Below are 11843 nucleotides of genomic sequence, written 5' to 3'. Positions count from 1 at the left end.
CGATTCGGATCAATATTACGCTATATGTTCCTACAACAACGGCACGTGACAGATCTACCTTTCTTGAAACGAAACGGTCATCAGGCCTCTTGGTCTAGGGGTATGATTCCTGCTTTGGGTGCAGGAGGTCCCGGGTTCAAATCCCGGAGAGGCCCGATATTTTTTTAATCGCAAATTTATAAATTTTATTTTTATTCGTCAATAAAGTGCAATCGAGAGAAAGATAGGATCTTTCGTTGGACGTTAAACGTGAAATCATTTTATTCGCAATTTTACATTTCTCTTTTTACAATCCAGTCGTCTAGCTGTAAAGCTGCAATTAATCTTTTTCTCGTTTCTTTCTTGGCGAGGGGGGTGGGGGAGGGGAAGATTGTCTTGTGCACGATCCTGAAACCCCGTACGGTCATTTTGATCGAGTGACCAGACTTGAGACGATTCTCACCAATCTCACCTCAAGATAAGATCGGAGTGGAACCGATGGAAGATAAGATCGAGATTTTAGAGTCCCCATGAGAGAGTCTGGACATTACGGTCCTATTTTATATTGGACGTGATTGACGTGAAACAACATGGCGGACCAATCACGAGCGATAACCAATTAAAGGCCCGTGCGCAATGCCAGGCAACGCAACAGGCAAGGGCAATTAGGATCGACCGGCATCGACGTATCGGCCGGTTTCCATTTTCCACCAGTGTCACCACTGTCACCTGACACGCCGCCATCGGGCGACACGGTGCGACAGGACTGACAGAGGTGACGGGTGACAGTGCCGACGCCGACCAGTGGTGGCACCAGGCGGCAGTGACGGCAGTGGCGGCACCGCGGAGAGCGCAGTAGCGCACGCGCACGCTCGAGTTCCTCTCGATGGTCAGGCAAAAACACAGCTGGAGCTGGTGTGAGCTGGTGTGTGTATGTACGATCCTCGAAGGGAGCTGACGTCCGAACGGCTATCGATGTGATTTCCACCGAATTTGCACCGACTTGTCGGAGCCGAGCAGCCGAGCGCCAAGGCTCGCGCGAGCGTGCGGCAAGGCAAGTTGCGCCAAAGTCCGCAACTGATCGCAACTGTCCTGCAAGTGCGTGGTGCGAGGTGCGAGGTGCGAGTGCGTTCGCCCGATGTAGCCTGGAGAGGAACGCGCGTGTGTCACGAGGATTTTTCACTCGGCTTGGCCCTGGGTACGAACGAGTATCCCGGAGTCACTGTCCTTACCGTGAGTCACGTATTTCCCCTCCATATTCTAACCTTTCGTTCGGTCGGACCTGTCCCTATCCGCGAGATTCGGGTCGCGTGACGCGAGATCCCGTTTTTCGAGTCCGCGCCGCGTCGCACCGAAAATCCCAAGATTGGCGCGTGCCACGCGCGATCCACGCTAGCAACTTACGTCATCGAATCTTTACGTCGCGTCGCGTACTTCCTTTTAATTCTGTGTTCTTTGAGTCGCGCCCCACGAAACACCGCTGTTCCGCGAGCTTATCTCGGGTCTCGGGTCTCGGGCGTACTTACGCGACGCGCGATGTAGGATTCTGCCTAAACTCTCTCGGCTCACGGCTCACTTATCTCCATCAGCTCGATCTCGCTGACGAGTGAATGAGGATACTGAATTGTAGGTTTTTTGTTTCTTTCTACAGCTGAAACCTGAAACGCTTTGCCCGGTCGTTTCTCTTACTTGTTACATCACGATAACTCGTTCATTTTCGCGTACGGGAACGTATAGTAAGTATTAAAAGTCGTATCGATAACCAACCGTTATATCTTAATGCGGGATGAACACGAGAATGGTCCGTGGTAGTTGGATTTTCTAAATTAAAAGATAAGTGTTGTAAAAAAAAAATCATATATGAAATATAAACTTTCAGCTTTTATTTGTAATTAGTTACCGCTGTGATAAAGAAAAGAAATTTAATTACTTTTCTATATATGTTTTAAGAGTCTACAATATTTTCTTATTATTAAAAATTGTCTTGTTTCTTTTCGTAGATTCGTTTACCATTACGGACATAAACTTATGCGCGCAATAATTTGATGAAATTGAACCTTGTCGTCGTTTCATGGTCGCGTGGTCACACGCGGTCATGTGTCAATCTGAAAATTTCAAGCCTTTGTGGAACATGGAACGCGTGCGCGCGTGTTTTTGGCTTAATCAACCGGAGAGTTTAATTGAAAATACGCTAAAAATGATATTCCCGCGAAGAAATAAAATTAATCGCGCGCGTACACCGCGCCGCGCGTAAGTATATCATGCGGATCGTGCCGACTTTGTATGCAAAGTGTACCGTGTATACCTCTCTCGGATCTCGTCCTAGCTTTAATTACTATTTCAATTAACATAGATGGTTGACCCACGCAGTCATCCATTATAATGATTGGAATATTTAGATTGACGCGCACGTAGGAATAAAACGATCTCTTTGCAACGTTACTTGGAAATGTAATTCTTGCCGTACATTTACGAGGAGAAGGAGTCAGCTGTACAAGTTTTAGGGTTAAAATTTTCATTTTTGAATTAAATCAATACATATTTCTTCCTATTTGTAAATTATTACGCGATTGTATTTGATAATTAGCAAGAATTAGCGTTATACGCGTCGGAGTTATTCGTATAGCTTCGAAAGAACGAAAATTTTTCTACCGTTTCTATATATCGGCTCCCTCTTGGTTTTGAAACGTGTCTTCGAAAGTCTCGACCGTTAAAATTGAAAGTCACGTATCGCTGTGCGTTTCTTGATTTCAAGCAGTCGTTTCGTTATCGTGACAGTTACGTAATGCATTTCTCGCAGACGAGCGTTAACTGTGTTGCGTTTCTTAATGTGGCTGTTGAAAAATTTGGCGTATCCGTTCCCCACACGTGTTCCCCGCCAGCTGGATAAAGAAAAGTACCGTCTTGAAACAACCTCGGGATAGTATCGTGACAGAAATCGTTCTGTTTTAAGTAATAAGAGATTTCGAGATATATATCGCAAATTGCAATAAAATCTGCAGCTGAAATAGAAAAGAAACGCTAGTGCTTAACGGTAATAGGTATAAGGTTGATACGAAACGAATGATATACGATATGTCACACGTTTCTCGCGTATCTCTGGTGTCAAAAGCCATCGCGCGTCTCTCTCTCTCTTTCTCTCTTTCAAGTTAAATAAAATTCTTTCCAGCTATACGACAAGTAATGTCCCATCGGCCATCGTCCCATCGGTCTTTATGATGGACACGGTATCGCTAGGATGAAGGAGTCTTGTATACGCGCTCGTAAAAAAGTGCAAGTTAACGCGAAAGGACCATCTTCAACCACTTTCTCGATTTAATGCGACGAGAAACGAAGCTAAGGTCGATCGGTTATCGAACATTTTCAATTATAATTTTCTCTCATACTCCACGATCGCGCGCTCAGTGACGCGAAATATAAGACAAACGAACAAATTCCGCGCGCAACGCTATAGAAATATATAGATGCGTGCGTTCGTTAGTCGTTATAGATTCGTGCCCTCTTCTCAGCGTGAGGGCCTCTGAGGGCCCTCTACACGTGTTATATATGAGAATAGAACCCACGCGTTGTGGGCTTTATCTGAATCCTGGCTACGAAGTAGCCAGCGAAGAATCTAATTGACACTACTTATAGTACTTGGAACAATTAATCGTTCAAAATTAATAACAACTTTATTTCTATGGATTGCCGTGAAGTTTTATTTCTATCTATCTCGAAATTAATTTTTATAAATGGAACAAGTTATGGGAATATATTTATATGTATTTTTCGTACAACATTATTTTTCATACAAATACATAATGTTTCGCGTAAAATTGACGGACCGGTGCACGTATAGTTTTGCCTGGCACGATCAGGAAATTATAACAGCGTTATACAGATCGCTTTGGATACCATCCAAGAACATTGAAGTTTTTTTACGTCGCTTTAGAAAACGTGGAGTTGTGGTGATTCAAATTGACTAAATTACGCCAAGAATCAATAAAGTTTGAAAAATGTTTATTTAGTAAATCACATCGAATGCCGAAGAAGATGAAGGGAAGAGTAGGGATATTGCCGAGCCATTTCAAAAGTCAGTTTTTGATTATTATCAGTCAAGTATAGGAAAATTGATAACGATTAACAAATAATGAAAAGCTTCGAATTTATAAATAATTAAATTTTGTTTGTCAAACTTTGACATCTATAACGAAGTTTTAGTGAAAAAATTTTTTTTCGAGATTTTGATGGAAATAGGTTTAGAATGTTCTCAAATGTCGAAAAATCGTATTAGTAAAAAATGTCCGGAAGTATGTATGTATATGTGTATGTACGGATTTTTTGTACACGCATCTACTTCTATACAATTTTTTAGATACCGGGTTGAAATTTTTCACACAAATAGAGTATCATAGAAAGTACGTTCTCCTCAAATTTTATTAAAATCGGTTGACCGGTATAGATTTTATTGGAATTTTTTTTTTTTTTTTAGAAAAGTGTGTTTTATCCTATAGCTTTCTCAATATTTGAGATAGCGATCTATATATCTAATTCTATTAAATTTTTCAGTTTTTTCTACCCCTATTTCATATGTGATTAATTAAGATTTGGTTAATTAGTTCTGGAGTTACAGACGTTTGAAATTTCGGAGATTTTGATAGCGTATAAAGCTAAGTCTAATCAACCGAATTTAAAAGAATTATATGTGAAATAGGGGTAGAAAAGACTGAAAAATATAATAAAATTAGAAATAGATCGATATCTCCAAATTTGCGTTAAAGCTTCCTCTGTGAGGAAGCCAAGTGCAAATTTTTCTAATTTGCACAATTTTTTATGATACCTTATATTTGTAAATTGATTGTGATAAGTGTTCGATGAAGAAGTAAAAATTTTTATTCGAAGCGAAATGAAATTTGTATGAGACAGAGCATGCAAGAACACACATTAGTCATAGTTATATAGCATTGACTTATATAACTCGTAGTGTCGCATTAAATTTTTCTGCATTGCAGTACATATTTATATTGTATCTCTGGTTCCTTTCCGCGCAGATAGATAGACAGACGAGAGAGAGAGAGAGAGAGAGAGAGAGAGAGAGAGAGAGAGAGAGAGAGAGAGAGAGAGAGAGAGAGAGAGAAAGAGAGGGAGGGCGGGGGAGACGTCGAAACTTCAACAATGCGCGACAGACGATCGCTCTCGTTTGTATTGGTGATTGTGTAAAATATTTCGTAGATACTTGTCAACATTTTCTTTTCGCACAACGTGAAAGTTGAAAATAGTCTGAATACACCGTATTAACTTTTTAGTCCCTGGGCTCTGTCCATAGTTAACGTCAATAAATTTTAAGCAGAAAAACAAACGCATAAAGAAGAAATTCATTGGTCCTGAAATGTAAGACACGCTACGCTCATTGTCAGATCCAGCTATATGTCTGAGCTGTCTAGATTCTCGCTTTATGCATTCGACAAATAATCTAAGTCACGAAGGTGGGCGGTGCGATTCTTATAAGCGCATGCATGCGGCATTGTGCAACGGTGAAGCGGTGAATCGGAGCTTTACGTGCCGCGATCTAACAATGATCTACAATACGGCGCTACAATATCGCCCGTTGGAGCGGGATTCGATAATTCGAGATACGTGTCTTGTATAATTTCAACGCGAATTTACGACAATAATTAGCGCACCATTGGTATAAGCATACTGTGGCGATACAGTGTTTTACTCCATTTCCAAATACTCGATGAATTAAAGTCCTTTAAAGTGATGAGTAATCTATAATTTGCATGTGTTTTGTCATGGCGTAAAAATGGATAAAAAGGAAAGGAACGTATCGGGGAGAAATTGAAATATCGCGCTGCAGACGCAGTATCACGTGGCTCATATAAACGCAAGGGTGAAAGGGTGACCTAGTGGCCGATCTGTAGAAACGCGCGAGAAACTCCAAGACTTTCCAACACGCGAGGGACCGTTCGATCTGCGCGCGAGGATGGACGGAATGGAATCCTCGACGGTTTAGGCCGTAGGTTCACCACCGAAGATGGGGTCGCGACTCGCTTATATCTGATAGCTTGCCATTCGCGATCGATTCGCGAGCGAAGCGAAGCGTACCGCAAACAACATTCATTTCCGCACTCGCACTCGTGCCATGCTCATCCACGCGGACGAACGGAAATGAGCCATACGCCACACGGGATGGCTATTAATCCATAAGGATTTATTATAGTTGATTGTTTTCTCTATCCATTGTATTCTCGATTAATTAAAGTTAAACGAAGATTCATCGCGAACAAATTTTCCCTCATGAGGTCTCGACAGCTCGGTACGTCGTGCGCGAACGATATCCAATCTCCGAAATTTAACGGATACGTTGCCGCACAAATTTTGGTATTGTATTCGCGATGCAAAAATCCACTCTAACGCGCAAATTCATTATCAGAAAACCAAACTAAAAGATTGTCGATGATTCACGATATGTCGCGCGACGCGCGACCGTTCGTATACGCTGCTAGCGGATTCAAAGAACGAGCGACGAAACGAACGCTTCGAAATGAATGAATGAATGAGTGTGTTATTGAAAATTCTGTTTGTTGTCTAACGGTACATGCTCTATATAGTCTAGTTCATTGCTCCTTGGTGTCTGGCGATCCTAGTGCTCCGCAATTCGGTGTGCCGCGGCTTTTGCGATCGTAATGACTCATTCGCTAGCCGTTGAGTGGTACGTTATGATAGGCATAGTTGTGTGTGTGTGTGTGTGTGTGTGTGGGTGTGGTAATTACTGTCATGTCGAGATTCGAATTCAATCGAGGTCCAAGTTGAATTTCAAGTAGTGTCCACGAACGAACAAACGCGAAGAAAGATCTAACAATATAAGATTGATCACTCGATCTGTGTAAAGCTGGCGTATCATTTTGTGCAAACTCATTAAGAATATCGAGAGTTTTGGCTTTATTTTTAACAATTCTATTGCTTTCTACACGTTAGACAAATAGTTCTGGTCATTAAAGCGAAAAAGGAAGCTTTAGGACAAACTGCTATTAAAAATGAAGCCAGAACTCTCAATACCTGAAAAGTTTTCACAAAATGATACACCAGCAGCCAGCTTCGCACAGACGCACGCACGACCACTCGTTAAATACACTAATGATAAGCATTAAAATAATTCTACGTACTCATTTGATTTTTTTTTTCTTTTTTACTCAACAATGACTCCATCGGAACTTTTTCCAAGGCAAAACGCCTTGGTTTCGTGCGTGACGAATGACACGTGCTATTTATATCTCGCGTGTGTTCGATCGTATATTGTCAGATTGTCACACGGATGTCATCACAGTGCAGAAATGAGTAAAATCTTGTTCGAATAATAATTTATTCGATTGGTCGGTTATCGGACTGAATTTTTTCTTTTACATAATTTTTGTATGGTTTTTGATTAACGTTTTTTCCTTATCTGTTACATGATAATTATTTTCTCGCGAATGGCATTTTATTGCATTTCATCCGAGATTTCATCTTTTTCACGAGGGAAAACAATTAAAATGAGAAAGCTTCATGCTTCTGATAAATCTGGATGTAACTGGGTCCGGGTCCGGGATGGCGTCAACCACTCGCACATCTTTTTTCTCGTTGAATTTTCAACCAGAGTTATTCGATGCTCCGCATTTTTTTTTACTCGATTGGACAATCGGCGAAAAGTTTGACACGCGTTACGGAGATGCTCGTTGAAAGTTGTATGTACGTTGTACCTGCCTGCTTCGCTTTGCCGATCGATCGCTAAGCCTGTACCCACAAACTATAAACAATTCCCTGTCTGTCGCGACCTACGACCTACGATAACGATGTAACTGTAGATAGATCGCGCAGTCGTCGTATCGTCGTCGTGTCGTCGCGTCGTCGTCGTATCCTTGACTTTGAATTCGTTGTCGATCTATACCCCGGTATCCGACCGGTATCCCTTTCAATTTTTCAACGGCAGGAAATCAAGGACGCGCGCGATCGATAATCTAAATAAAAAAAAAGAAACACGAGGGAGTAGCGGGCGTTCGTACACGCTTGATTGAGTTTACTTGGCGACGAGCGGAGTATAGGATACGGTGATTACATCGTCGAACAATCGATCCCGACTTATATCTAATCGTCGAATATTACTCGATACACGCTCGCGGTTGCAAGTTGTAAGGCATAACGCAATATCCACGCGTACATCTTGATATTTTTCGGAAAATTTGGAAAGTTTTACTTACTTTTACTTTTACTTTACCCTCGGATACGACGATTGTGAGAATTGACTGCGAGAATCTGTTGAAACTTATTTTCTTATCTATTTTTTTCATGAGCGATAACGGAGAACAGAATGATATAGACAGAAGCACCGTGTTCGCACCGTCGCGCGTCGCGTTGCGTCGCCGAACTTCCAGGGCCCTGACCTTTACGAAATTGGGTTCGTTGAACCGTTGAAATTTCGAGATATATCAATTCGACATCTTTATCTACTATTTTTTTAAAGCTCGGTTGAGTCGTCACCTTTGTTACCGCCTTTGTGCCTCTTTGCCTCTTTGCCGGCCTTCTTCCATGGCAGAAACGTGTCGACACTGTCGACGCGACCGCGACGGTCTGATTGCGAGTAGAAAAAGGAGCAAACTTGAAGCAATCGAGACACAACGCGCGCTATCGTTATCATATACGCGAATGCTGGCCAAGAGTATTCCACGTCGCCAATAAAAGTTATTATGATGAACAATTAATTTCTGTTACAGTTAACAATGTCATCGGTAAACTCGTAATATTCGAAGCAACCTAAGGGACGAAAGAAGAGGGAGAGATAGATGACAGAGAAATGGCGTCCACCAGTGAGCATAAGAGAAACGGCTCCAGCTCGAGCATGTTTGCGCACAAACGCACCGAATCGGGGGGTGGTTTCGTCGGTTACAAGCGACCTGAGAGCGGTCACAAACGTGCCGAGAGTATATCCAGTGCCTTCGGCCACAAACGATCCGAGAGTGGCCACAAGAGGAATGAGAGCTGCGGCGGTTTCGGTCACAAGAGGTCCGAGTCCGGCAGCACGTATCACGCCGGACACCGGCGTAACGAAAGTATGTACGCGATGACGGGCCTCTACGCGGAAAGCGCCGGCACTGGCACCGACGACAATGCGGATCCGCTGCAGGCGACCGCCGGTAGACTGACCCACGACACTGTCATAAGGTGTCACAGTAGAAATCCGAGTTCTGGCCTTGTGGATCATAGGTGAGCGGACCCGACCTCGCGTCGCCGTCGTCCAGATCTCGAAGAGAACAGGACGACGACTGACAATCGTGACGATGACTTCTCCTCTGATCTAAGGCCACTCTAAAGACCTCTTCTTCGACTTTTTATTATTGTTCTCTTTCCATCTTTATACAGGACACGAGACTTTTCTTTTTTCTCCCCCTTTTGCCCCCCCTCCCCCCCTACACACACACACGCACATTCCTTCGGTAAATAACTCCCTCAACATTAGGTTGTTTTTACTAACGTCATTATATTCACAAACGGTTTCTTTCCTTCTTGCGGAAAAGAAAAAATGTCGTTCTGGCTCGCGAGTATGTCGTGTCGAATCAATTATTTTTGACCCTGCGCTTCGGTGCCAATATTCATTCGTGCAAAATGTATTTTTGCATTTGCCTCGCTGAAATGACTCGGCCGCAAATGTGACAAAATCGCGACTAAATCATGCGAGAACGCGAAAGACAACCAGTAAAGATAGACAGTGAGAGCAGCGACGACCATGACACATTTTGCCGCGCGTCAAATAGATTTAGACCTCGCCTCCATCTTTCTTGCTTAATTATCTCAACGTTCGTTTTGTCACTTCGATCGGTCGCTTCTAAAAGTTGGTCAGACTAGTATAAAATGTATGAAAATGTACACGCGCGCGCTGCACAGTCAATGAACGTCGCGACGCGACGTAGCGTCCGCATATTTATACTTTTAATACTTGAAACGAAAAAGGCTTGCAGCGTTTGCAACGCGATAACGTACTTTCGTCACTTTGTATACTTTTGGAGACGATGACGCTTTAATTTTGCTTCATTTTGCCGCAGATAATCCAACTTTATGCTACCAGTTAGCATTGTAACCGATATTTGACGATTAACACCCCGCCATCCAGCTCAATGTATTCACGCTTTGTTTTTCTTGTTATTTTTCAGAGATTTTATCATCAAATGTCACAGCAGAAATCCCAGTGCTTCTATGGTGGACAGGTAAAGTTGATATTGTTATTCGCTGTTATATATGCATATTTGTAATTATCATTATCTATTCCTCACTATACATGCGGCATACTTGTTTCGAAGAAAACGTGCGGCTATATATTAAACGTAAAGAAAGCTGTTACTTTTTTTCTCAGCGCGATCAGTGCGACACATCATCGTTGCGCGCATGTGATTTAGCTTTTCTTTTCGAACACAATCTTTATCTCTTGTAATTACTCATTGTTCTCGCTTAGTGTTCTTACTTTGAGACGTTCGGTCGTTCATGGTTTGTTCTCCTTGAATATTCAGGGCGGAGAAGGAGAGGGCGCAAACTCCGCCGTTTAATCCAGACTCCAAGGACTGTGGGATTCTGAGTTGTAGACCGGTCTTCATTCAAAGATTTGCCGGAATCAAGGTGCGTATAGAGGCACACATACATACGCGCGCGCACACGTGCGTGTGTGTGTGTGTGTGTGTACGCGCGCGTGCAATATCACTCAAGAGCAACATGCTACGTGAACAAATTTTGGAGCGACACAGGAATACATGAAAACATTCTCACATTAAGCGGTGAGCAAGCGACGCAGTGAACGCAGACGTACACAAAGCACAGGCCTTGTGTGATTCATCGCGCGTGTTCGAAAGGTCATACAATCCATCCTGTTAAAACTATACGGGATAGATTGATACATTAGTCTTTCGTGCAAATATATTGCATACGCGTCGCTTGATTTAAACGCGGAATGAAGATATTTATAGCTGTTTAATAAAATGTTATTGCGAAAACGTACATGTTCACACGTGAGATTGCAAATTCTAAAGATTAGATTTAAGATGCCGTGTCTTAAAATATAACTATCTATTTATTACGAGTGTATTTATTTTATATGCGAATTTAAAATATAACTATCTATTTATTACGAGTGTATTTCTTTTATATGCGAATTTATATCGTTAGATATTGCAATGTAATATAATATAATTAAAATTAAATCAAAGCTACTTTCGTGCACTCATATATGCACGTGTTATGATTTCAGGTATTTGTATTTCTCCTGTCGTTCCTCGTTACGCTGCAACAAGCGCTTAGCTCAGGTTACATCAATTCTGTGATAACAACCATAGAGAAAAGATTTGAGATCCCGTCCAGTCTTTCGGGCCTCATTGCAAGCTCTTACGAGATCGGCAATGTTATCACTGTCATTTTTGTCAGTTATCTCGGCAGTCGCAGACACATACCCGTGTGGATAGCGATAGGTATAATCTTTGTTTTATTTAAAGATTATATAATCTTTCGTTTTTCTCATGCGGTTTTCATGCTACGCACGTCCGATGCTGGCTAGATGTCCATTTTACCGAATTGTATATCTTATCATTTAGGTGCAGTGATAATGGGATTGGGATCAATGATCTTTATGGTGCCACATTTCACAGCAGAACCCAACTTGACGACAACTGCGAATCATTCCAGTTCGGATAATATCTGCCGCGGAATATCCTTACGTGAACAAGATATGGGTTTGGGTAAGTGTCCACCATTTTAGCCGTTTTTGCGAAATTTAATTTCAATTTATAATCGATCTTATTGTTGGTATCATTATACAATAAAAAGAAGCGTTGAAAAAGAGGAAAGAGTTACACAGGTTTGTCAAC

General features: G+C 42.1%; 1 protein-coding gene and 1 non-coding gene across 2 annotated transcripts in view; both read left to right on the top strand.

Moving 5' to 3' along the window:
- The first annotated feature begins 83 nt into the window (after positions 1–83).
- On the top strand, positions 84–155 carry Trnap-ugg (transfer RNA proline (anticodon UGG)). The gene has a single exon. It is a non-coding gene; the product is annotated as a tRNA-Pro (tRNA).
- Positions 156–532: 377 nt separating this feature from the next.
- LOC143903897 (solute carrier organic anion transporter family member 3A1-like) overlaps positions 533–11843 on the top strand; it is a 34534-nt gene continuing 23223 nt past the window's right edge. Inside the window, 6 exon segments of the mRNA XM_077417945.1 lie at positions 533–1212; positions 8712–9201; positions 10146–10199; positions 10500–10605; positions 11231–11447; positions 11571–11714. Coding sequence (XP_077274071.1) covers positions 8792–9201; positions 10146–10199; positions 10500–10605; positions 11231–11447; positions 11571–11714 — 931 coding nt within the window. The 5' untranslated portion in view covers positions 533–1212; positions 8712–8791.

Source organism: Temnothorax americanus, unplaced genomic scaffold (genome assembly GCF_048541705.1).
Source record: "Temnothorax americanus isolate GAGA-0224 unplaced genomic scaffold, ASM4854170v1 Scaffold5, whole genome shotgun sequence".
In the NCBI taxonomy this organism is placed as follows: Eukaryota; Metazoa; Arthropoda; class Insecta; order Hymenoptera; family Formicidae; genus Temnothorax; species Temnothorax americanus.
This window is presented reverse-complemented; position numbering and strand designations above follow the sequence as displayed.